The 25444-nt window shown below is 48.4% G+C and overlaps 4 protein-coding genes across 4 annotated transcripts in view; 3 read left to right on the forward strand and 1 right to left on the reverse strand.

Annotated features, from left to right (window-relative positions):
• Window positions 1–174: 174 nt before the first annotated feature.
• LOC142903378 (equilibrative nucleoside transporter 2-like) lies at window positions 175–7501 on the forward strand. Its single transcript, XM_076048960.1, has 13 exons — window positions 175–369; window positions 1155–1220; window positions 1385–1466; window positions 1961–2115; window positions 2330–2469; window positions 2651–2785; window positions 2866–2963; window positions 4058–4133; window positions 5001–5107; window positions 5551–5659; window positions 6122–6207; window positions 6291–6487; window positions 6832–7501. Exons 2-13 carry the CDS (start codon window positions 1189–1191, stop codon window positions 6941–6943), a joined length of 1329 nt encoding a protein of 442 aa, XP_075905075.1. The 5' UTR covers window positions 175–369; window positions 1155–1188; the 3' UTR covers window positions 6944–7501.
• Window positions 7502–8133: 632 nt separating this feature from the next.
• LOC142903390 (galectin-related protein-like) lies at window positions 8134–12473 on the forward strand. The gene is made up of 6 exons (XM_076048974.1): window positions 8134–8276; window positions 9512–9595; window positions 10636–10728; window positions 11297–11385; window positions 11475–11658; window positions 11832–12473. The coding sequence occupies exons 2-6, from the start codon at window positions 9542–9544 to the stop codon at window positions 11973–11975; spliced, it is 564 nt and encodes a 187-aa protein (XP_075905089.1). The 5' UTR covers window positions 8134–8276; window positions 9512–9541; the 3' UTR covers window positions 11976–12473.
• Window positions 12474–12612: 139 nt separating this feature from the next.
• Window positions 12613–21618, forward strand: aftpha (aftiphilin a). The gene is made up of 10 exons (XM_076048978.1): window positions 12613–12885; window positions 15488–17024; window positions 17084–17253; window positions 17417–17543; window positions 17717–17773; window positions 18337–18459; window positions 18559–18622; window positions 19166–19249; window positions 19611–19734; window positions 19877–21618. The coding sequence occupies exons 2-10, from the start codon at window positions 15528–15530 to the stop codon at window positions 20016–20018; spliced, it is 2388 nt and encodes a 795-aa protein (XP_075905093.1). The 5' UTR covers window positions 12613–12885; window positions 15488–15527; the 3' UTR covers window positions 20019–21618.
• Window positions 21619–23275: 1657 nt separating this feature from the next.
• LOC142903385 (SERTA domain-containing protein 2-like) overlaps window positions 23276–25444 on the reverse strand; it is an 8963-nt gene continuing 6794 nt past the window's right edge. The window contains exon 2 of the mRNA XM_076048970.1: window positions 23276–24890. Coding sequence (XP_075905085.1) covers window positions 23936–24886 — 951 coding nt within the window. The 5' untranslated portion in view covers window positions 24887–24890 and the 3' untranslated portion in view covers window positions 23276–23935. The remainder of the gene's footprint in view (window positions 24891–25444) is intronic.

Genomic DNA, 25444 nt, shown 5'->3' on the forward strand with positions numbered 1-25444 from the left:
ACAGGAGTTTATTGTTGATTGCACTGTAACTCTCTCTCCACGCACACACACTCACTCCCTTCCAATCACGCACTAAGCTGCCTATGACACACACATTCAGAGACACATCCCACAACATTTCATTTGTGTCGTTATTACATTTGCAAATACTGCGCGGCGCTGACATCGACTTCCTGTTCGGCCTAATTATTTACTTCCCTTGGGAGGCGCGGGAAAGCCGGTGCGCGTGTGCCCACATTGGCGCAAACGGCAGCGGTGACTTGACGTGACCAGGACGATTGACCGACAAGTTGGACTTTGACTTGGACTCGGTCACCTCCGTCCACCTGTTGATAAGCCTCGGTTCCCCCGGTGATCGGACAACCGCAGGTGAGCTTCAATTTCACGATTTTCTAACGCACTTCTGAACGTTCTGGTGTCTGTGGTGAAATTAATCCCCGGGTGAATTAAAACCACCAGTTAAAGGTGGATTCAATTATTTATTGAGAATTTGTTACGTTCTGTTTGTTTTTGTTTTTAAAGACTGGAAATAAAGCTTTGGATGCTATTACAACATGTAATATGTAAAAATGACCAAAGGCTGATAACAATTTGAGCAATATGCGCCTCATAGCTTAACAGACAAAAAAAAAAAAAAAAGACGTAATAACTGTGCACCGACTGATTCCAACCTCTGGGATGAAGCCCAGAGTCTAAGTACGTTGAGAAAGTCTTTCATCACATTTGCAAAGCAGCCCGTTTAACGTCGGTTACTCTTACATCTTTTACTTCAGTTTTCAGTCCAAAGTAAAAGATCCCTTCTTGTGACAGAGCAGTAATGTGGTGATTTAGTTCATTGGTTTGTTAACCTTGCTGGTATTAACAAAGTGGATTCATGTACAGTGTGGTAGTTTTCCACTATATTTACTTTATTAGGGGGGCTTTTCAGCTCTGCGTGGAAGCAAGTTCAACTAATCCAGCAAAGAGTTCATTCGGATTAATGAGAATTTCCTCGGTGCATAAAGGATCTTTCAGTTTTATCACAGATGTTTCAAGATGTGGCGCCCCTTAATCCGTTTTTCCCTGAACAGAGGGAGAAAAGGGGGGAAAAAGTCCTTTATGTAACGAGTCCTGATATTATGAGTCTGTCAGTGATTGTGTTGTTGGTCCTGAAGGCTCCTGCTGCACTTTGAGGCCCGAGAATCCTTGATGGTGAAGATGAGGAATCCCCCGGCGGACCAGTCAGTTGTTGCTCTGTTTGGGTCTGTCTGTCTGTCTGTCTGTCTGTCTGTCTGTGTTACAGACTCAGAGGTGTGTGTGTGTGTGTGTGTGTGTGTGTGTGTGTGTGTGTGTGTGTGTGTGTGTGTGTGTGTGTGTGTGTGTGTGTGCTTCTCTCTCTCTGCAGGGGTCACGCTGTGGCCCTCATCATCTTCGTGCTGGGCCTGGGGACACTGCTGCCCTGGAATTTCTTCATCACCGCCTCACAGGTTTGTCTCACACAGGTTCACCTGCAACCACGCCAGCAGAGCCCAAGAAAAATAGAATGAGACCTTTTTAAACAAAATTAGTCGTTAAAAAGCGCGCGCTGCTGTTTCATCTACAGTTGTGGTTTGTTTTTTGTTTTGTTTATTTAAATAAAATGCCTGTCACATTAGCACAAAATGATTCTCTTAAAAAAAAAAAAGAAATATGACGTCTCTCACCACGAGGTGAAAGCTAGTATTTACCGTAGGTGGGGTTGCTAAGAGATGCCAAATTAAGTGTATAGTCCACCCCAAAATCAAACATCAAACATCATACTATTTCCTGTATTATTATTTATTAATATTTGTCTTTCAAATAAAATTGCCTGTCTCACTCCATTACAGTAATGTTCATCCTTCACTCGTTGGGAGAAAAAAAAAAGAAGAAATGAGTCTGAAAAACGCAGAAGCAGCATCTGTAACTCACTCTCTCCCTGTGCTGTCCTTTTGGCTTGTAGTATTTCAACCAGCGCCTCACCGTTGCCAACGTCACCTCCAACAACACATCAGTTAGCGCCACTGGCAACGAATACAACTATGACAGCTGGATGGCGCTGCTGTCCCAGCTGCCCCTGCTGCTCTTCACCCTGCTCAACTCCTTCCTCTACCAGTGGTGAGCAAACACAGAGCTGCTGATAGCAGAGTTGGTCCCGATGATGATGATGATGATGAAGATGATGATGATGATGATGATGATGGTGGTGGTGATGGTGATGATGACGATGATGGTGGTCGTGAAGATGATGATGATGACGGTGATAGTGGTGATGATGATGATGAGGATGAGGATGAGGATGAGGATGAAGATGATGATGGTGTCTGTGCAGGGTGAAAGAGCGCCACCGTGTGGCCTTCAGCCTGATGGCCATCCTCCTGCTCTTCTCCGTCACGGCCGCTCTGGTCCAGGTGCCCATGGAGCCGGACACCTTCTTCTCCATCACCATGGCCACCATCTGGTTCATCAACAGTAAGTCAGAGCAGCAGGTGACATGTCTGAAAGGATCTGATAGCATCACATGTTTTCTTTTTCTTGTTTTACGTAGCCGTCTCACAAGAACAGACTCCAAAAATGAAAGCCCATCTCTTAATTCTGTGTGTGTGTGTGTGTGTGTGTGTGTGTGTGTGTGTGTGTGTGCGTGCACGTAAAGTGTTTGGCGCCGTGCTGCAGGGCAGCCTGTTTGGCGTGGTGGGCCTGCTGCCGCCTCGCTACAGCACCCTGCTGATGAGTGGTCAGGGTCTGGCCGGGATCTTCGCCGCGCTGGCGATGCTGCTCTCCATCCTGAGTGAGTCCAGCCGATCCTGGTCTTTTCAGGTCGCGTCCCCACAACCGGCTGCCTCCAATCACCTCCGCTCACCGTTGCAGGCAACGCGGACAAGAGCTCGGCGGCACTGGGCTACTTCCTCACGCCCTGCGTGGCCACGCTGGCAACCCTGATGTGTTACTTGCTGCTGCCACACCTGGTGAGGAGTCCCATGGAGATCCGCCCTGAGGAGATCCCCTGCGAGAGGGTTTCTGCCCGTCCCCAGCACTCCATTTGCAGTCGGCTTCATTTAATTCTGTGATTTTAGTGATGCAGTGTTGGCAACGTCCCCAACAATAATAACAATAATAACAATAATAATAATAACAATAATAATAATAATAATAATAATAATAATAATAATAATAATAACAATAATAATAATAATTTATTCATAGCACACTTCACATTTTTACAAATTTCAAGGTGTTACAGAGTGTAAAAACAGACAAAAACACCATAAACAAACATCACAAATCCACTGGGAGAGAAAATCATTTTAAAAACTCCATAAAATTAGAGAAAAGGAGGAAAGACCAAATAAAAACGAATAAAACACTTTTCTAATAAGGTAAAAAATAAAAAAAATAATAAAAAAGGAGCTATTGGCTGTCATAACAGATGCTAGAAGTCGCTAGATGACATCATTGCTTCATTTGCAGAATTGGCCATTTCATGTCATTGTGACGGACACTGTGGTGCTGAATGATAACAATTAATGTAGCAAACATGATTAAAACTACAAATGAACTTCTTCTGAAAGAAAAGAGATACTGACTTTATGGTCCACTAGGGACAGCCGACAACAAGTGACCACAGTCAGATCACTCAGTACCACATGAGGAACCAGAACCTGAGTGAATAAGACCAAAGTCACCATTGGAACCAGAACATTTGAAGCATAAAACCACAGCCTGCAGTCACATTTTTTTTTAGTCTTTCTTTTTTTCTTTTTTTTTCTTCTGCTTTACACATGCACATTTAATTTTCAGACTGCTGGACACGGAGGTCTAAACATCTGCCCTGACTAACTGGGCAGCAGGTTGTTTGTGAGGGTTCTGGTCTGGTCTGGTTTATTTTTCCCTCCAGCCAATTATTCTGCTGCCTTCTGATTGGTTTGTAGCGACCACACCTGTGCTTGCTTTCCGGCACCCAGCGGCTTCTTACTGAACAAACCACCAGAGCAAACAGCCTCAGGAAACCTTAACGGTGACCCTTCGCCTTCCTGATCCTTCATCTTTTCTTCCTCTGCAGGAATTTGCCCGTTTCTACCTGGACCGAAGTCAGCGTGATGAGGCGCAGACGTCGGAAGAGCTCCTCAGCAGAGCAGGTCGGTTCTGATGTTCACGTCAGAGGTCATCAGTCCAGTTGTGTTTGAAAGTGGAAATCTGACTCAACGTTCTTTGGTTTCATCTCTTTAGTCGGCCAAACACCGAAGTTAAAACGAGTTAACCTGACGTTTATCTCAAACTCCAGCTGGCAGAAAGCCCACACAGAGGAAACTGGAAGCCAAACTTGATTACATCCCAGCAGACCAATCAGATTTGATTTGGGTTTTATCTGACTTTACTTGAAGAAATCTGGCTGGTTTTGCCATGGAAGTCATCCACCAGCACCTTTCTTTGGGAAAACGGCATTATCTGATATCTAATTTCGAAGAAAACCACAACAACAACCACAATATAACCGAATTGCAGAAACACTCTGTCCTCTTTACTATCGTCACAAGAGCTTCAGAAGGTGAAGTTGAAGATAAAGGCAATAAATAAGTGTCAGCTAGCTGGAGGCTAGCATGCTAATCCAGGCCCCTCGGATGTACATACACATAAATAAAGTGATAAACAAAAAAAAAAAAATGCTATCCATACAGAGGAGGCGTTCATTAAATATACTGCAATGTTTAAGTAAACTCTCATTTAAATGTCGGCAAACACACCTGCTGTGTCAACATGCGATCACTTCACGCTCCCAGGCTAGCATGACCTTCCACTGAAAAGCCTCCTGTCGCACTGCGCGACACACACTGGCTAGCTGCCAGTTCCAAATCAGTTTTATAATTTCACAAGATTGAAATCTGTTTCGAATCTGATTTGGAATTCTGAGTTATCCACAATGTCACCGTTGAGTCATTTAAAAATGTCACCAACGTGTCCCCACTCTTCCCCCACCTCTTTCATTTTCATTTCTCTTTTTAAAGAAAAGGCCTTGAATAACAACAACAAGGAGCTGGAGGTGGACAGGAAGTCCGTCGGCAAGCCGGGACAGAACCAGGAACGCTCGTCCGTCTTCGCCGTCTTCAAAAAGGTTAAATTCACCTCGTCTGCCGGGCTTGAAGCGGCGCTTTCCCCAAACCACAGCCACAGAATCAGTGACATTTTTTTCTCTGCATTCCTATATATCAGATTAACAAACCTAATAAGCCTGAATGTTTCTTTCTCTGACCAGGTATCTCATATTGACCTTTGTGCCACCTTCCAAAAAAAAAAAAATTGTTGTAACACTTTGGGTGCGTCAGCGATTTGTTCATGGCCTCATTTTTTTGGAGTGTTGAGCTTAATGACGTTAGCATGATAGCTAATGTGCTGCCACTGGGCCTGTCTCATCATACACATAGTTTGTCAGGCAACAGAAGTAAAGCGGAGCGGAGTGAGCTGTCGAGCAAAGACAAAGCGTCAAGCCCCTGAAGAGTTCTCCAAATTCCCAGGATTCCCTGCTGTGCGTGTCGGTAATGTGGAATCTTCCTGCAGATCTGGCTCATGGCTGCCTGTGTGACCTGCGTGTTTGCCGTCACCCTGTCTGTGTTTCCTGTCGTCACCGTCCGAGTGCAGACCATCTACAAAGACTCGGCCGGCTGGGGTGAGATGCCACTCTTTTTCACTCTTCTTCACTCTCTCTGTCACTGTTTGTCACTCTCTGTCACTCTTTATCACCCTTCGTCACTCTCCATCACTTTTCTTCACTCCATCACTCTTCCTCAATGTTCTTTGCTCTCTGTCACTCTCTGTCACTCTTCATTGTTGGTCACTTTTCTTCTCTCCATCACTCTTCTTCAGTCCTCTTTCACTCTCCCTCACTCTGTCACTGTCTGTCACTCTTCCCTGTTTGTGACTTTTCTTCACTCCGTCATTCTTCTTCACTCTTCTCCAACAGCAGTGTCTAATGTTTCTTTCATTACTATCCATCCAGAGGTTTTGCATGAGTTTCACTGTTCCCAGCCACCAGGTGGCAGTGTACACATCCAGGCCTCACTCTCCCAGTGTGTTTCTGTTTCTGGGTATTAAAACATTTTTTTGTGGGGGGGGTTTTCTCCTCCCACAGACAAAGTGTTCACCTGCGTCTGCTGCTTCATCGTCTTCAACGTCATGGACCTGGCTGGCCGCAGCGCCCCCTCTCTGCTGCACTGGGTAAGTGCGCCCGCCTGCATTGTAAAAACACACCTTCCCTCTTCTCTTTCCTTCTTCGGTGACCTTGAGCGACCTTCACGCAGCCCTCCAAGGACAGCGCCCTGTTCCCGGCTGCCGTGGCGTCCCGCACGCTCTTCGTGCCGCTGCTCATGCTGTGCAACGTGGAGAACACGCGGCTCGTCGTCGTCTTCAGCCACGACGCCGCCTTCGTCGCCATCAACGCCTTGTTCTCCTTCAGCAACGGCTACCTGGCCACACTGTGCATGGCCTACGCTCCACAGTGAGTCCTCGTCCAGGAATTTCGAGGATTTAAAAAGATGTGACAGCTACAAAGTAGCATTTTTGTTGGTTGGATTGCACTTTTTTTTCAAGCTGATCCACGTGTTCTTCTTCTTTTTTCTGAACCATTGAAAGATTGAATGTTTCTTTTAGGCTTTTGTTGGATTGTTTTTGTTTAGTATTTATTTGTTTGTTTTTTTATTTTCCATAAATGTATGTATGTGTGAAAAATGTGCATAATTTCCAGTTTTTTAAAGCAAAGAGTGGTTGGACAAAATCAAAAAATGTTGTTGTTCTTCTTCTTCTTCTTCTTCTTCTTCTTCTTCTTCTTCTTCCATCCTTCAGGTTCGTCCACGGCGCCGACCGGGAGACAGCCGGCTCACTGATGACCTTCTTCCTCATCCTGGGCCTGGCACTGGGAGCGTCTCTGTCCTTCCTGCTGGGACGACTGGTTTAAACCTGCTGAAGGCCGTGTCGTCCCCCTCTGAGAAAAAAGGAAAACTTGCCCCTAGTGTTCCAAGTGAAGCCGATAAGGTGCTGCACAGGTGCTACAGGTGTTTGCAGTCAGCCAGCGAACCCAGCAGGACTTTTAATATTTGGATATAGTCAGCAGTGGGTCAAGTTGTTCTGGCTTGTAGCCCCATCTAGTGGCAGCAGACACGCTAGTGCAACCAAATACTCATTATTATTATTACTAGTAGTAGTATTGATAATACTATTCATTTGTCAATTGCAATGTTTTTTCGTTTTGTTTTGTTTTTTTTTAAATCTGTTAAAATGTTTTTATTTCAAAGGCTTCATGCAGAAGAAGCACAACACATTGAGCAGCTAAAGCATTTTTTTCTTTTTCTTCTGTCTTGCTGAACTTTGAATGTTGTTTGTTACGGTTTATTTACTGAAGATGTTTACCGGTACAGAGTCATGTGACCTCAGATTCCCCCAGCCAATGAAACAAGCAGTTTGGGACTGTTCTGGGTTGGTTCTGTTTGGTTTCATATTAAATGCACAAGCAGTTCAGTGTGTTCTTGTTCTTGTTCTTGTTCTTGTTCTTGTTCTTGTTCTTGTGATGCTCAGAAACAACTGATCCTCTAAATAAAGACAAAACTTGAAAAAATTGAAATTTGAAGAAAGTTGAAAGTTGGTAAATCTACTGAATAAATATTACTGTGTTGTTTTTAGTAGCATATATTACGTATATTTTATTATTTCTTTATTTTCAAAGTCTGCAAGTTGAAAAATCCTGACTTTGTTTTTTAAAGGTTCCTCCATCCTACCGATCGTCAGCATACTTACCCCTTTGTTTACAGCCTCCCAATAAAACAGACGCTTGGTCGGACCTTGCTAAGCCAGCCTGAGCTGCTGTCTGCGCCCTCGGTGACATCACAAATGAAATTTGAAAAATACCCTTGTAGAGGGTTTTTACAGATTATGTGGACCCTTTTTAAAAGTTCCCACCTGACTCATTTCTCCATCATCTGACTGGATGATTCGGTCCTGTCGTCTCCGTCTTGTTCTCCGCATTTGTCTTCAACTTAATTGATCACATTTGTAACTTGTGATCATTTGTATTGCTTTGACTTTGGACTTCTGTGCACGGCGTCAGAGGGTTTTCCAGGGAAACTTTCTCCTCAGACTGGCGGTCGGGACGCTTCAATAAGTCACGGTGGCCAGGCGGGTCACGTGTTTCCTCTTCCTGCTTCCTCCCATTCTTCCACCATCCAACATGCAGAACATCCAACAAGGGAAAGGACAACACAGACAGTTTTCCCTCAAGCAGCGTGGAAATGCAGGTGAGTCTCTCTTCTTTTTATTTCTGTCACCCTTTAAAAAAAAATGGCAACATTGAAATCTGGAAAGTGGTTACAGTGGACGAAGCTGGAACTGGAAGTTCTGTCTGTTTTCAGACTTCCCTGCCTGCTCTCACGACCAGTCACTTACTCCTAGCCTAGATGCTACAGCATCTGTAAGAAAAAAAATCCACCTGATTTCATTGGCTGACGGCCTTGAGGTTGTCGAATCTTGTGGGTGGCGACCACATCACTGGATGTCACTTCCTGCCAAGGCCCCACCTCTGTCCGCTGCTGTCACGTGTGTTTGCAGTCATCTTCAACGTTGTGAACACAAACAGAGGGTTAATGCTGAGGATCAGCGTTGCAGCCTCTTCTGCCTGCCGCTAACACTCACACACAGAGATGAACTCGCTGTTTTTCTTCTCCCACCCCATTACAAGGCTGGAAGAACTATAATAGTGGAAAAAAGTTTTTGGACACTCAATTATTGTCATTAAATGTTTGTCTGATTTTTGTTGTTGTCGTTTCAAATGGTTTGGCTGCATCTGAGGCACACAAACAAATGGAAAATAAGAAAACTAAATTATTGTAGTTCTTGTACTCTGAATCTGTTGCAACAAAGGACAAAGTCAACATCCTGCAGAACCACCAAGTTCTGAAATAAACTGCACTTGGAGTCTTATCACTGATTCTTGGCACATTACAGTATGTCACAAATGCATAAGGTGTCCAAGAACTTTGTTATACCAGTGTGTAAGAGAAATTTGAAACATTAGTGATTTCCTCAAACAAGCCCAAGAAAAGCATGTTTGAGTGGCTGTACAATTACAGTTTATCTTGGTTTGACCTTTGACCTGTCATACCAGAGGTTCAAACCTGGGGGAGGGAGGCCCAGTCCCTGGTCCCTGACAGTCAGAGTTATTTCCAGAGAGTTGAGTCGCTGGGAGAAAAAAAAGAAAGAAAGAAAAAAAAAAATCTGAGGGCCCACGAGGAGCTTTGGCCTCACAATGAGTTCGCTTGTTGTCGGGTTAGGTTGCCTGAGACAGAACAGCTGATTAGCACAGCGTGCGTGCGTGTGTGCGTACGTTTGTGTGTGTGTGCAGTGAACCAGGTCGGAGTTTGATACGTCAGTGGAACAGCCAGTCGGACCAGACTTTCTCTCTCTCTCTCTCTCTCTCTCTCTCTCTCTCTCGCTCTCTCGCTCTCTCCCTCTCTCTCTTTCTCTCTCCTCCCAGCTGATTAATTTGCCTCTTTAAGCCGACAACATGGCTGAGACGCAGAGGGCAGCTGGAGCAACAGCGACAGCATCGAGCAGGAAGGTGAGTTTGAGATCGGTGAGACTCATTTCTCTCGTTTTTCTCGGAGTTCTGAGGGAGGAGCGGCCGTCTGCCACGCGTGACGTCACAGTGAGCGTGACGGAAACAACCTCCAGTCAGTGTTTAACTAACAAACGCGATCACGTGCCAAAGTCTGACGGTTTGTGTCAAGTTCTTCTCTCTGAGAAGTCACGACCTCGTTCATTTCTCCTGTCGTTTTTTTTTTTCATTCTTGTGGTTGTCTGTGGTTCACAGCAGAGCAGTTTTTTTTTGTTTGTTAGTTGTTGTTTTTTAATGACGCCACTTTTATTTTGAGGGCGAGCCGCAGCTCCGCCCCCCTGGACTCTGGTTTGCCATGTAGCTCGTGCAGGTCATGTACTCATGTGACCTCACAGGAGGGCCCGGGCGGGCTTCAAACCCCAGACTCCCGGATAACAGCCATGCACGCTTAACCGTTCAGCCAAAGGGATATCCCCTTGGCCAAGTAGCCAGGGCGCATGATCTATTGGAGGCATAGTGACAGGACCGCCACTGTCACACAAGCAACCAGACATTCCAGGCGATAACATTTAGAAAAAGAACTTAAACCAATTCTGACAAAAAATTATCAAGGAAACAGAAAGAAAAAAATATACAATCAGGTCTTCGCCTTGGCGATGATCTGCTCTGTTCTGTCTTATCACTCAGGCTGAGTCCCTAATGATAGCAAATTATGCAAATATAAACAAAGATATTTGGCTTGACAGATTCCGTGACAAAATTCAGTATGTATTCATACTGTATTTGTGAGAATGTACAACAATGTTTGAATACCTCTGAATGAAAATCAATTAGTAATTAATTTACTAATTGGTGATTCATTTGAGATTATTATTATCATTATTATTATTATTGTTGTTGTTGTTGTTGTTGTTGTTGTTGTTGTTGTTGTTGTTGTTGTTGTTATTATTATTATTATTATTATTATTATTATTATAGCTTTATTTCTTCTTCATCAAATCAAAACCCAGCGGTCATCTGTCTGTCTGTCTGTCCGTTTTCAGAGGTGGGTGTTTCCTCAGAGAGCCGCCCCAGAGGAGGTCAAGGTTGCTGTTCGTCCCGTGGAGAGAGAGGAGAGAGAGGCCCATAGAAGCCTGGTAACCCAATGCAAAACTAGCAGAGAGACGAGGAATCGAGGGAATACGCCAGCAAGTAAAGTTTGAGAGGCTTTAACAATCGCCTCTGTTAATAATCAGCCTTGCTGAATAAGTATCAATCAATCGATCAGTCAACTTTTATTTACAAAGCACTAAATCTCAGCCAGAGGCGACCCATGTGCAAGATCTTTGCACAATCACAGAGAAAACCAATTGATCCTCCAGAGCAGCACGAAGCCCAAGAGGGCAAGAGAAACTGCCCAATGGGAGAAAACCTACAGACCCCCTTCCTGGAGGGGGTCGGAGCCACTTTCAGCCCACTGTTGACCAGTTGGGGTGAAAATGAGAAACAAAAAAGATAAGAAAAATAGAAATAATAGAAACAGAGAAAGACATAGACATAGAGTCAGAATGAGGTGCAGTGAAAACATCCAGTAGATAGGAGACAATATTTGAATCCTTTATACATTTTTGGTTGTATTGAAATGGTTTTATTGAAAGAATCATTTCAATAAAACAAAACAGGACATAGTTAGAGTACCAAAAGTTTGCTTCTCTCTCTGTACAGGCTGTTCCTTTCAGGGGTCACATTTCAGGGGGGGCTCAGCCCGGAAAGAAGATCATCATCTTCGGTCACGTGGACCCTCGTCCTGACAGGTGAGCCCCACCCACTCCACTGTTTAAAGGGGCAGGTCGCTCAGTGTGGGTGGGGAATGAAACTTGTGTCATTGTTGTTGTTGTGTGAGGTTCTACGTGGCGCTGACGTGTGGCCGCGGGACGTCTCGGGAGCCTCCCGCCAATGTGGCCCTGGAGCTGTGCGCTCGCTTCCGGGAGCGGCAGGTTCTCCGCAGAACCTGCAAGTCCGGGACGTGGTGGGAGGCCGAGAGGGCGGCGCCTTTCTTCCCCTTCATTCCGGACCAGCCCTTCAAGGTAGCGGCCACTTCAGGCTGGAGCAGGAAAAAAAAGCACTGAGCAAAACAAACCCCTGCAGGTGCAGGTTCATGGACTGCATGACAACAGGGGGAATCGAACCCACAGGCTTCAGTTGCTGACATCCAAATTTCTCAGCGTGAAAAAGTGAATTGTGTATCTCTGTCTCCTAGCTGGAAATCCGCTGCGAACGGAGTCGCTTCCGCGTGTTGGTGGACGGGGAGCAGCTGTGCGATTTCCCCCACCAGGTGGCCTCACTGGACGATGTTGACACCTTGTGGATCAAAGGCAATATAACAGTCACCAAACTGGCCTGACATCCAGTGAAGTTTCCTGTATGGACTCTGAAGGGTAGCGACGCCCACTTTTACTTTGGTTCTTCGAAAAGGAAAACATGTTTTGTTTTGTTTTTTTTAGGAGAAATGTCTTTTTGAGTTGGTTGCGACGACCTGCAGATGTGAAGAACCCAAAGACGCTCAGGAGCCGCTTGATGAACAAACACTTTACTGTAAAAAGGAAAACACTGTGTACTGTAGGTGGTCATGGGTAAATTATTTTAAAACATGATCAAATGTTCCCACTTCAGCTTGTCCTATGTGTAAATGTGGTTTGTAATATAAAATTGTTTTGTTTTTTTCTCCAGATTGTTATAAAAAACACATACTGTGTGCCTGCTGCCTTTTTCTGCCATATCAACGTGTCACTACACTGTCTTTATTACATGTTGTTTTAATAGTTTATTTATCCGACCTGTGTCTTTGTGTTGGTTCAGGTCGTTTACAAGTTCTTTATGAATAAAATGCATTATCATTGTAGTTGTTCTGGTTGTTGTTTTAGTGATTAATTTGCATTAATATTTAAAATTCTAAAACTAGTCTTGTGTCACCTGGTTTGTTCTCCAGGCAGGAATGAGTCGCAAGTGTCGGTCACTTCCTGTACGCCGACGTGCCGCAAACAGCTGTTCTACCTGTTCGACGCAGAAAGTTTTTCACAGAGCACCGGAGTAAAAGGAGGGGGGGGCGGAAAAACCCTGTCGCCGCGGTGCATGCTGGGTGATTTCGAGGCAAGGTAACAGGCAGCGGCGGAGTGCCGGGGCCGGCTGTGTCAACCTTCACTTTTCGTGCGGGCTTTCAGAGTCGTCCTGTGCCGCTTGGATGGACTAAGCCGACGACTGGAGGACAGCCAGTGTCTCACCGGGGGATGGGAATCAGAGAACGGCGCCTCACGGTCAGCTCACCCCGTATTTTCCACCCTCTCTCTCTCGTTGCAACTGAAGCACCTGCTGTCAAAACCAGCCGCGTATGATGGGGGGGGGCTAGGCTAATGCTAATACTTTAGTATTAGCGTAGGCAGAAGTCTAGGCGAGGATGCTGCCTATCTCGGCTTACTAGCTGCGCACTTGACTCGTCTCGCAGCGGTTCTGCCTCCCTCAACCAACCGCAATACATATAGAGATGTTTGCTGCTAGTTTTCTGTTTATTAGACTCTGGAAACTGACACCCTCCGCCGGCTGATAACCTCACTATTCGCAGCGCAGCCTGGCTTTGCGTTCGTGTGCAGGTGGCTAGCGGCTAAGTGTAGCTGCCGTTTACACCCTGTGACAGCGAAGTGTGTGTCGGCCCCACAGTTTGACAATAGTGCTCGTCTAATACGCCGTGTGACTAATCCCTCCTCTTTTGGTTTGCCCACGACTCTGCCCAAACTGTCAGGTCCCGGCTAGGCTAACGGGACCCACCGTTTAGCCTCAGTTAGCCCCGTTAGCCTGATGGTGCCGCCGGGACGCCAAGCGAGGCAACATCCGCGGAACCTTGGCTAGTGGGGAAGATAATCAGCCTTCCGGCCAGTTTGAACCTCGTCACTGTGGCCTCGGCTCGTCTCGACAGATAAACACCTTGTGGCTGGCGGTAGTTTTTGACCAAATTCCGTCGGACTTTAAAGTTCTAGCTAAAGTGCCAGCTAACCGCTGCTTTGAAACGAGTCTGTTTCTCCCCCGAAAACTTGGGGACTCGGTGTGTTGGCGACCCGCTGGGTCGTTTTATGGAAACAGAGGACACTGATGTTGTGTTGCGCCTGTGTGTTGACATCTGCACCCCGGTGATCCTCACCGATAAGGCCGACAAGGCACAAACACAGTGGGAGGTGCGGAAGTCACGCAGAGCTTCCTGCTTCCGGTCAGTGGGCTCAGGTGAAGAGGAAACTTGTGGAATGCGCGTCACAGTTCCGTCTGTTGGCGTCACATGAACCTGCCAGGCTAGCTGTAAAGTCTCTGAAAAGTTGTGACGTGAGCTGCAGTTTGACTCAGTCGAGATTACTCGCTGCAAACATCGAATATCAAAACATATAAACTACAGGAATGCAGTCGTTTGCAAATCTGGCAGCAGAATAAAACTTGTGTAACAAGGCCACGCTACACATTCTTTATTGCTATCTTTTTTTTTAAGCCTTCCCCTCAGTTCTGAGTCTGAATACGTTTAGTTTAGCCAGACTTCCTCTGAAACCTTCTTCTGTATTCAGCCACAAAATGTGTTGTAGAAACTGCAAGGAAATAATAATAATAATCATCATCTAAGAAGAAAGTACACACCAAACACTATACAAGAGCTTTTGGGGGATTTTTCTCTGCGGTGGGCAACATGTGAGTGCACTAATGAAATCTCCGTTATGCGTCACTGGGCACCGGCGTTGATGTCGTGAGGTTGTTTGATGTCTTTGTGTAAACGCCACATGACGCGTTGGTTCTTCTAAATGGGAGGTCGCAGCTCTGAGTGAGACGTCGGGGCTGCTTGTTTCCGACCGGGCTCTTCATCACTGCTGTCACGGCCGCTAGCTGCTCGTCGCCACTCTGTTAGTGTCACTTTGAACCAGAGGTCGCGCTAGACTTTTTTTGTTGTCGGTCACTTTGGCTGACGGCGTCGTAAAAATCTTTTCGTAATCTATTTTTACCAGTCGCTTGTGTTGCTGTTTTTTTTTTACTGATAAAGACATGAGACAAGAGCATTTAATTTTCATTAATTTTTAAATAATAGTCAGTCCAAAGTTAAACAGAAAATCCAAAGCGCATCAAGCAGATGAATATCCAGCTTTTTCTCTCTGCACACAGCGACAAAATCAACTGACTGTAGCCTCAGTAACAACACATGAAAATCTGACTTTTGCCTCTGACAGACGACTTCTCGTGGCTGTTTATGTTGTTGTGGAGCAGACATGGACAAACCTTTTGACTGGTGGGCCACAGTGGGTCCTAAAATTTTACCTAGGGGCCGGAGCAGGAGCAGATGGATGGAGTGTTTTGGTTACTGACCTCATAGTAGGAAAAACTATATCATGTGACATGTAGAAAACACGCGCTTTAATGTCGCCTGAAAATTGGCAACAAACACGTCTTTGAAGCTCCATGATATTTAGCTTGCTGTTGAAATGACTCTCAAAACGCTGTGGATGAAATGCAGCGTTTTTATGACCTACTTTCTATTACTATCATTTCTTCCAAGCTCAGCAGGCCGGATTAAAAAGCTTAACGGGCCGCAAATGGCCCCCTGACCGTAGTTTGCCCATGCCTGTTCTGGAGGCTGAATCGGGCGCTGTGCTGCCACGCCGGAGGCTGGAATTACCACCGCCACCTCAGTTGCCACCAGGTGGTCAGGGGTGTGAATTGCGATCTGTCCAAATGACACGTGGCCTTCAGATTTTTTTCCGTCACGTCAGTGAGGGAAAATATTTGGTTGACGCGCCCTCTGCTGTGAACACATGATCTGACCACGCCCCCTCTCTCTCACTCACTCACTCACTCACTCACTCACTCCCTCTCTCTCTCGCCCCGCCCCCCCAGGTCTAGCCCGGACGGTTTGTGCGTCTCCAGGAGGATCATCATGGAGCCGGACGTCATCCGCATGTACTCGTCGTCGCCGCCGCCGCTGACGGACGACTGCGGCGCCGACCTGGACGACGACGGCGCCGACGACTTCGGGGACTTTGGCACCTACTGCGGCGTCCCGGCCAGCGTCAGCTACGGTGAGCTGGCCACGCCCACCACCTTCAACCAGACGGAGGCGCTGAGCGCCACCTCCCCGCCGGAGCTGCTCCCCGCCGGCTTCGGCCATGCAGCCCCCTCCAATGGCGCCCATGCCGACGACCACCACGAACTACTCAGAGCCAATGGCGTGGGGCCAGCCGGACACCTTGGCTCCGCCCCCTCAGAGCGGACTGAGGTCAAAAAGGTCGTCTCCAGCGGGCCGGACATCCCGGCCAGCGGCGGTGAGCTCGCGGACTGCAACGGCGACGACACGCCGGCGCTGACGAACGGGTTTTCGACCTTTGACCTTCAGGGAAGCCCCTCCCCTCAGAACTCTGTCCACTCGGACCTAAAGGGGGCGCCGCCCTCGGGCGAGGACGGTGGCCATGCCCCTCAGGACGACTTTGCAGACTTTGCTGCTTTTGCTCCCGACGCTGACGCCAACGGCACCGGCGTCCAGACTCTGGGCGGAGCCTCAGAGGCGAAGGAGGCTGAGGGGGAGGAGCTTCCAGCACAGGGCACGGCCTCAGACGAGCAGCTCAGGGATCCGGTCAGAACTGAAGCCAGCTCGGACCAGGAGCCGGAGGCCTCGGGGGAGTTTTGCACTAACGGCGCCGCAGCCGTCAACGGGTTGGACGGCGGCGAGGACAGCGAAGGGGCGGGGCCCTGGGACGGGAAGGAGAACGACACCGAGACGGAGACGGAGACATCGCTGGGCCGGCCGCTGTCCACCGAGGCGCTGGAAGAGCTGGGCGACATCAGCGCCACCACAGGCTCGGCGCCGCTGGGGGGGGAGGCGGCCACGCCGGCCGAACACAGCCAGCTGGTGGAGGACGAGGACGACGGCGGCGAGGACTTTGGAGACTTTGGAGACTCCGCCTCCTTCGCTGACTTCCAGCAGCAGGACGTCCAGGAGGAGCCCAGTGGGGGGTCGCCGCCGCCGCCGCTGTCTGGCCCCGCCCACCAGGAAGAGGACGACTTTGGGGATTTTAACTCCCCAGAGTTTGACCAGGTGGGGGGAGGAGCAGCAGGAGCAGGAGGCGGGGCGACGTTTGCAGACTTCCCCCCCAGCGACAGCTTCGGCAACTTCAGCTCGGTGGCCGACGACGGCGGCGGCTGGAGCGCCTTCGGAGGGGAGGAGGCGGGGCTGGAGGAGGGGGAGGGAGAAGGGGGAGCGTCCTGGGCGGCGTTCAGCACTGAGCAGAATCTGGCGCCCCCTGCTGGGAGCACAGAGCAGCAGCAGCGGGTGGAAGAGGAGGAGGAGGAGGAGTGGCACGAAGAGGGCGGGGCTACGTCGGGCAGGACGGAAACGCCGTCGGTGAGGATTCGAACCTGCAGCACATCTGAACGAAATGTCTTTGGTTTTAAAAAGATGATTTAAAACGTGATCGGCTGCTGCTTGGCCCCCTGCAGTCGCTGTCCAGCCGCCTGGAGAACCTGTTCCAGGTCAGCTTCCCTCAGACCGGCGCCCCCCAGAGGCTGGAGGACGGCGTGGTCTCCCTGAAGAACCTGCTGGGGGCAGAGCAGCAGCAGCAGCAGGAGGGAGACCAGGAGCAGCAGGAGAACCGGCCGTCCGCTGGCAGGTGAGTCTGGTAGCGATGAGCTTCTCCAAACCTGTTTGAGCCTTGAGAGCCCGGGTCAGCCACAGATCTGAGGACCTGCTCCTCATCAGGGTCTGCGGGCCGGACTAGCTTCAGCCTCCCACTTTGACTTAAATTGTTAAAGTTTGACCTCTGACCCCTGCAGGTCAACCAGCAGCGTGTGGCTGCAGCTGCAGGACATCCACGAGGCGCTGGGCCTGCGGTACCAGTGGGGCGGCTCCCACTGCAACAAGGTGCTGCTGTGCAGTCTGGGCATCGACACCCGCAACATCGTAAGTGCCTCAGAGAAACCGCAGAGATCTAAAAAGTCACCTGAGCAGGAGTGATGTCAGAGGTCCACCTCCTGGACCTCCTGGACCTCCTGGAGCTCCTGATGCTCCTGGACCTCCTGATGCTCCTGCACTGTCACTAGATGAAAGGAAGGTTTTGTGTTTCCTCCTTGCAGCTGTTCACTGGACAGAAGAAGCAGCCGGTCATCGTGCCCATGTACGCCGCCAGCCTGGTGAGTCTGTCTCCGCCCACAACTGGAGACGTCCACTCTCCTACCAGGACGTCTGCAGATCCAGACCTGCTTTTCTGGGGGCGCCTCCCTAAACCTGTAACCACATTGTAATTTATAGAGTTATTAGCATTCTTCTTTTTTTGGGGGGTGTTGTTTTGGTAGCTTATCATGTTTCGACAGGAGCTTCTGATTCAATTTAATCCATTCATTTCCTATCATCCCGAGTCTTTTATAAAAGAAAAATGCTAATAATCGTATTTGTCTTATGAAGACACAATGAACCTCATTCAGTCACATTGTCATTGGTAACCAAGCTTGAAAGAGTGTAACTTCATTGGACAAAAAGTGGGATTTTTGAGTGTGATGCTGATGTAGTTGCAGTGTTACAGATGTCCAGCAGGTGGCACTGTTGAAAAAATGTACATAAACGGGGGTCTAGAACTGTGGGACCAGCACAGCAGGTCTGGATGTCTGCTCTCTCGGGGTCTCCTGCCACCGCTATGTGCGCGCTAGCTGCCCCCTGCTGGCAGCCTGTGGGTTTGACCCTCTGCTCTCCTCCTCAGGGGATGCTGGAACCCACCAAAGAGCCCGTGAAGCCCGTCTCCGCCGCCGAGATGATCGCTTCCATCGCGCAGATGCCCCCGGCGGCCCCGGAGCAGAGTCCCTGTCCCTCCGACACCGTCCAGGTGGGGCAGCCAGCAGGGGGCGACCAAGGAAAGGGAGAATAAAATTATAACGCGGAGCTGTGCAGCTTAGTCTAACTCCTCCTCCTGTCACTCCTCCAGCAGGAGGCGCTCCCACCCATCCAGTTTGACTGGAGCAGCAGTGGCCTTACCAACCCTCTGGACGGTAGGTGCCCGCCCCCAGGCCCCCCGGCTCTGGCCCCGCCCCCTCTCTGGTCTGCTTCCTGCGTTAACTAACTTACTCGCCGTCTCCTTAAAACGCCGCCGGCAGCCAATCACAGCAGGCCATCGTTGGCGCCCCAAACTGAGCATGCTCACATCTGATCGTCGGCAGCACCGTGATAAAAAAATCTTCTTCTTTAGAGGAAAAATCCACAGAGGAAAAAAAAAACTAACAAAGTGGTGAAAATATTTTTTTCCCACACCTGGCAGATTAAATTAACGGTCAAAAGAATAAAAAACAAAAGAGTGTGAACGCGAAATGAAAAAACTGTGGATTTTTCCCTTTAAACGACTTCATCACCTACTAAAACAGATGGCGAGTGTCGACTCTCTGATCACTGACACGCCGCTGCATGTCTCTCTCACTCTCTCTCTCTCTCTCTCTCTCTCTCTCTCTCTCTCTCTCTCTCTCTCTCTCTCTCTCTCTCTCTCTATCTCTCTCTCTCTCTCTCTCTCTGTTAACGTCGGCCGCCCCTTGTTTCTGCAGCGAGCGGCGGCTCGTCTCTCTTAAACCTCGACTTCTTTGGTCCTGTGGAGGATTCAGGCTCCAGCAGCTCGGCTTCCATCCCAGGTCAGCAGCAAGCCCCGCCCCCTCCTGCTCCTCCACCTCCTCCTCCTACTACTACCACTCCTCCTCCTCCTCTTGCTCTAGATTAAGTCATGTTTTGGCACCGTAGTTGAAACCTTCGCCAAACTAAAATGAAAATGAAATCAAGCCGGATCCACTCACAAAAAAAATAATCAGTCACGGTCGTCATGGAGACGTTTCTTCCACCGGCATGTGCATCGTATATTTAATACAATTAAAACAAAATCAGTACTAATACTTTAATAATGAAGCTGATCTCAGTTTCGGGTCCAAAGTGATCTGGTTTTTGGGGGAAATTGATATATTTTCTTTAATAAATAACAACTGTAGACTTCCTGTCTAGGTGTGGACCCCGAGCTGTACGAGTTGACCACGGCCAAGCTGGACGCCGGCGCCCCCAGCAGCCGGGTGGCGGACGCCTTCGCCCGCCTCATGTCCACCATGGAGAAGACCAGCACCGCCACCAGGTCAGAAGGCGTACTTGCAACACATTGAAGCAAAAAAAAAAAGAAAAACAACCATTTACAAGAAGACGTCTCTGCTTGAGTCGGTTGAGTTTGTGGTCCCGCCTCTTCAGCGCCGTCCTCTCTCACTTCCTGTTCCCGACAGGAAGCCCAGGAAAGAGGAGCACCTGAGCGAGGAGGCGGCCAAGGTCATGGCCTCGCTGCCCGACCTCTCCTTCATGCAGGCCAAGGTGCTGATGTTCCCCGCCACGCTGACGCCGCTCAGTTCTCAGGCCACGCCCGACTGAAGCCCTGACCTCTGACCCCTGACCCCTGCCTCTGACTCGATCCATTTTTATAATAATTTATTTAGTTTTTTTCTCTCTCTTGCTGCAGATTAGTTCCTCTCCGACCGTCAAAACACACATTAGTGTGTTTCTTCTGTTTCTCAATGTTTTTTCTTCCTTTTTCTCTCTTTTTTTTAAGAATTAAATGAAGCATTTACGACGACAGGAACCAGCTGGGTAGAGAGAGAGGGAGAGAGGGAGGGGGAGATAGGCTGGGAGGGGCTAGCTGCACACGTGGCCCAATAGGAGACGAGATCTTTAATTTATAGAGACGTTCATTTATAGAGGAGAGGGTAGAAGAAGACGTGTTCTGTTCATATCTGTAAGACTGGAGGTGTAAATAATCAGGGATCCACTTCCTCCTTTTTCTTTGCTTTTAATTCTCCACCTTTTAGTTCTGGTGTTTTTCTTTTTCTTCGTGTGTGTGTGTGTGTGTGTGTGTGTGTGTGTGTGTGTGTGTGTGTGTGTGTGTGTGTGTGTGTGTGTGTGTGTGTGTGAAGGAAACACTTGCTAAAGAGGACATGGAACATGAGTGCAACCACTTTAAGACATTTATATACATATACAGAATCTATATCAATCTATATATCTATATATTTATCAACTTGAAACCACACTGCCTGCAAAATCCCACTCGGCGTTTCTTCTTTTTCCCCCCCCCCCCCCTGATTTGTCTTTTTTTTTTTTTTTTTTTTTTTTTTCCTAGCTGCTGTTTCGTGAAAAACATTTAACCCCACTTTTTGTTTTTCCTTTTGCGCAGTTCGTCATATTTTAGCCTATTTTGTGTTAGCCCCTCCCTCCCTCCCTTCCTCCCTCTCTCCCTCCTACCACGCTGGCAGTCCGGGATGCAGCATGTTTCTTTTCTGAATTCTTTTTTTTTTTTTTTTGAGAAATGTTGCTGCCGAGGCGACGGCGGCAAATCCGCCGAGTCTGTCGTCGAGTCGATTTTAATTTAACTCCACCTTCAATCATTTTTAGGGAGATTCCAGACCTTTTCACTTTCAGTTGTCTAGTAGTTTTTTGTTTGTTTGTTTTTTGTCCTGGGGGAATTTTCTTTTAAAAAACGTAACGTTTTGTTGTTGAAAAACCACTGAAATTGTCAAAAGTTTCTCGTCAATTGAGTTTCATCAGAAGGGAAATTTAAGGGACCAAGTTTCTGCTTCGAGCCGTCTCGCAGTTGTGTTCACTGTCCCTGATATGAAGTGCTTTTGTCTGTTTGCTGCACTTATTTGCTTATCATTATTATATATTTGTTTGCAATATTTTTTTGTTTGTATTTGTTTTTTTTCCTTTGCTCATACTACTGTCAGCCCGTCTCCCCCCGGAGGATTTTTGCACATTGTAAAGATGAAATGGATGTAATCATAGTTCACTGTGGCTTTAGACTGTGTACAGTTAAACTATGGACTGTAAAAATGTTTCGGGAAAATTCCTATGGAAAAAAACTGAATCACTTGAAGAGCCTGTCAAGAGGTTTATCGTGCATGCCCAGGTTCTTTTCAGACTTTTAAGTGTGTAAATTTTACTTTTAGTGTACACAAATTAAAATAGCTATCTTCTCCGCCGGCGTCTTGTTTTTTCTTCTTTTTCCGATGCCGACCGCCGGCTGAATTACAAGCACATTTCAGTTCACATTTTTAAAATTTAATGTAAAAAGTGATGCTGAATCCTCATTTTACACATTGAAAAAAACAAACCCAAAAACATTGGAACAAGGCACAGATTGAAGTGAACGGTTGGAAGTTCATCATTTCATTCAAAACAGACATCAGTTCACATCGCTTTCTTTTTTTTTCTTTTTTTTTTTTTTTCCAAAAGTTGATTCTGTGGAGGGAAAGATGAGAAACCACTCAGCGGGATGAAGTAGCCCAGCATATATATTGTTTATGCTAAAATAAAAATAATCTCTTTTTAAATTAGAAAGCAAGAAATAATGCCAAAGACAGAAGCAATTCATAAGAGACAGAAAAGTCTTTTTGACCGAAGGATGTTGACATGAACCTGCTGTTGCATCATCTGTCCAGCAGGTGAAGACGGGGCTCATTAATCTGGAAGATATTTCGGGTTTACATTTTTCTTGTTTTCAGATTTAGAACTTTTTTCTTTTTTTTTAAGAGATTTAAAGTCTCGCTGTAAACAAGGACGGCCGCCTGCATCGCTGAAATAAATTACACAGCACGACAAAACGACAACAGCGACATCCGACTGAAGACGTTTCCAGCTTGAGTGAAGGGACTCTTGAAATTTACTCAAAATTATTCATTTTTTTCCATTGTTAGCACCTGGAGTTGGAGTACACACAACGGCGGCGACAATAAATAATTCAGAGTTGTGTGTTTGTGTGTTATTCAGGTCAAAGCAAACACTGTCGCGATAAAGCGGAAGAAGAAAAAACATACAATTTAACCTGAGAGCAAAGTGCGTTTCAGGGTTAAATTCATCTCAAAGATACCAGAAAGTTGAAGTCGAAAACACTATGACAACCTGCAACTTGTCGGACTTCTTTGGAAAGAGGAACGTTTTTTTGTAAAACACACACAAAAAAATAGAATAACACAAAATGTAATCACATGGCTTCTTTCCATCGTTAAATCTCTTCTGTTTCTGATTTTCTTTCAGGTTTTTCTTCCAGTAAAAACACAGAAATTTTGCAATTTGAATCTATTTTTTTTCCCTTATGACAAGTCCAAGGAGTTCCGGGGCGGAGAGGTCATCAGTTTGTTGGATTCTATGAGGGCGGAGTCTCGGACCTGACACTGATACTATGAGCCAGAATCACGATTGTTGAACATAGATGACAACAAAAGTGAAATACCATGTAGGGCGAAACAGTGGTGCAGTAGTTAGCTTGTCGCCTCACAGCAAGAAAAATGCTGGTTCAATCCTGTGTGGAGTTTGCATGTTCTTCCTGTGTCTGCGTGGGTTCTCTCCGGGTTCTGCGGCTTCCACCCACAGTCCGAAAACATTCAGGTGAGGTGAATTGGAAACTCTAAAGTGTGTGTGTGTGTGTGTGCATACGCGCGTGTGTTGGTTGTTTGTCTTTCTACGTGGCCCTGCAAATGAATTGGCGACTTGTCCAGGGTGTCACCCTGCCTTCGCCCTGTGACAGCTGGGATGCTGTGGCTCCAGCAGACACCAAGACCCTGAGTGCAGGAACAAGCCAGTACTGAATATGGATGGATGGAAATGTCATGTTTTTTGCCAAATTGTAGCAAAAGCTTCACTTCAGCAGTGCGCAAACTGAACAAACTAGCGGCCTAAAATGCTAAAGCAAATTATCACAAATTCAATGGAATCTCCGCCCACTGGTTTGACCCAACCAATCACGTCTCGGCAGCCATCCTAAGAGGACAGTTTAGGTGTTTTTTTTGGTCTCTGAAGAAGCCGAAAGAATCGCCGGTTGCATTTTAAGGATCGATCACACATACACACGCACACATACACACACAAACGAGCACTCGCAAATAGAAAAAGACATTCACACCTTTAGAATCTTTGAGAGTTCTCACTCACACTGACTGCATCTCCGGAGGTTTCCAAAGGCACTGAGTTGGTTTTGTTTTGTGTTTTTTTATCCATAAACGCATTTGATTTAAAAAAAAAAAACATGCAGTAAAAAGTCTCTGGAGGTTTGTTTCTGTTTCTGTGTCTGTTTCTGGACAGCTATTGAAGGCAGAGCTTCACCAGGATAATGTCACTGGACCAGCGCCTCCCAGTGGCTGGTAGGTGTCAGTGCACAGATGGCGCCGCTCATTTAAAAAGGTCACAACAGGGCTTGAAGGGGGGAGAACAGCGCCCCCTGCCTGACAGGAGGAGTCTGATTGTCTCGAATGAGGCCACGCCCCTCCTGCTGCTAGCCCCTCCCTCCCCTCCTCGTTTCAGCTGCCCACCAGCACCTCCATGATGTGGTCCAGCTCCGTCAGGTCCATCCTCAGCGGCTGGTTCTGAGGCCCCGCCCCCACCGGGCCGAACCCGGAGACGCTCCGCACCAGGTCCTCAGCCGTCAGCTTGGATGGCGGCGCCCCCGGTGGCAGCGGTGGGAACGGCGAGGGCGGGAGGCCGGGGGGGCAGAGGTCGTACATGGAGGTGTCGATGTCGGTGAAGAGGGCGTCGTCCAGCGCAAAGTCGGTCAGGAAGGAGGTGGACGGTGGCGGGGGAGGGGCCAGGGCAGGGGGAGGGGCCGGGGGAGTGGCCTGTTGGCTCCGCCTCTCCTCCTTCATGACCACGTCGAACACCAGGCGAGCAGCAGCAGAAGGAGGAGGTGGGGGGGGAGGTGAAGGAGGAGGAGGAGGAGGAGGAGGGCAGAGCTCCTCGATCTCCTCCAGGGCCGACGAGAAGCTGTCATTGGCCGACGGCGAGGTGGGCGGCGGCCTGGGGAGGCCCTGGGGGAGGAGCTGCGAGTGGGCGGGGGATGGAGAGGAGGGGGAGAGGGGCAGGGTGAAGAACACGGGCAGGTCGTCCTCCAGCAGCGAGGCTGGAGTCAGGCAGGAGAAGGCGTCGTCCATGGTGGGCGGAGCCGCGGCGGCAGTGGAGAAGAAGAGGGCGGGGCCAAACCCCGCTTCCCCCTCCCGCCGGAAGTCGTCGTGGATGCGGCGGACGACGTTGTTGATGAGGACGCGGCGCTGCAGGCCGAGGTCAGCGCCGACGCCGCCACTGCCGGGCGACCCGTAGAGCTTCAGCAGCGACATGTTGAGGACCAGCTGGCGCTGGAGGCCATAGGGCGGTGGCGGGGGGGGCGGGGGAGGAGAGGGACGAGGGGGAGGGGTGGCGCCGCCATCTTCCTCCTCGCCGTCTTGGTCCAGCTTCCGCTTCAGCCCGTGGGCCCACATAGATCTGGAGGAGACACAGAAAAAGCTCACACGATCATCTCAGCATACAGCGCCGTCCACGGCCACCAGAGGTCCCCACAGCGGGAGGAGCGTTTCTGTTCACGAGGTCCCAGAAATGCAGCGAAACAAACACAGTTGACGTTTCACATGTTGACTCTCGGTCAGAGGTCACTTCCCTGCCTCCACCCCTCTCTCACTCCCGCACTGACGGCCGAGCGAATGAAAAGATGTCACATGACTGACTCTGTGTGTGTGTGTGTGTGTGTGTGTGTGTGTGTGTGTGTGTGTGTGTGTGTGTGTGTGTGTGCTGAGCTGCCGTCAGCTGACTGGTGGGAGCCCGACACCTTCTGACTACAAACGTCGACAAAAGACAGGAAACAGACGACTTCCCGCACGCACACACGCGCGCGCGCGCGCACACACACACACACACACACACACACCACACACCACACACCACACACCACACACACACACACACACCACACACACCACACACACCACACACACAGACTTTCCTGTCAGACAACTATTTCAACTGGGAACAGTTCCTGGTGA

Source organism: Nelusetta ayraudi, unplaced genomic scaffold (genome assembly GCF_046127955.1).
Source record: "Nelusetta ayraudi isolate G7.1 ecotype Tasmania unplaced genomic scaffold, CSIRO-AGI_Nayr_v1 ptg000109l, whole genome shotgun sequence".
Lineage (NCBI taxonomy): Eukaryota > Metazoa > Chordata > Actinopteri > Tetraodontiformes > Monacanthidae > Nelusetta > Nelusetta ayraudi.

What these genes read in the sequence shown, in the direction of transcription:
- LOC142903378 (XM_076048960.1), top strand. Translation starts at nt 1,189, where the DNA reads ATGGTGAAGATGAGGAATCCCCCGGCGGACCA. An exon ending in CACCATCTGGTTCATCAACA is followed by an intron (nt 2,470 to 2,650) that starts GTAAGTCAGAGC and finishes GTGCACGTAAAG; the next exon opens with TGTTTGGCGCCGTGCTGCAG. An exon ending in ACTTGCTGCTGCCACACCTG is followed by an intron (nt 2,964 to 4,057) that starts GTGAGGAGTCCC and finishes CTTCCTCTGCAG; the next exon opens with GAATTTGCCCGTTTCTACCT.
- LOC142903390 (XM_076048974.1), top strand. Translation starts at nt 9,542, where the DNA reads ATGGCTGAGACGCAGAGGGCAGCTGGAGCAACAGCGACAGCATCGAGC. An exon ending in CGACAGCATCGAGCAGGAAG is followed by an intron (nt 9,596 to 10,635) that starts GTGAGTTTGAGA and finishes GTCCGTTTTCAG; the next exon opens with AGGTGGGTGTTTCCTCAGAG. An exon ending in GTGGACCCTCGTCCTGACAG is followed by an intron (nt 11,386 to 11,474) that starts GTGAGCCCCACC and finishes TTGTTGTGTGAG; the next exon opens with GTTCTACGTGGCGCTGACGT.
- aftpha (XM_076048978.1), top strand. Translation starts at nt 15,528, where the DNA reads ATGGAGCCGGACGTCATCCGCATGTACTCGTCGTCGCCGCCGCCGCTG. An exon ending in AACCGGCCGTCCGCTGGCAG is followed by an intron (nt 17,254 to 17,416) that starts GTGAGTCTGGTA and finishes TGACCCCTGCAG; the next exon opens with GTCAACCAGCAGCGTGTGGC. An exon ending in CCATGTACGCCGCCAGCCTG is followed by an intron (nt 17,774 to 18,336) that starts GTGAGTCTGTCT and finishes TCTCCTCCTCAG; the next exon opens with GGGATGCTGGAACCCACCAA.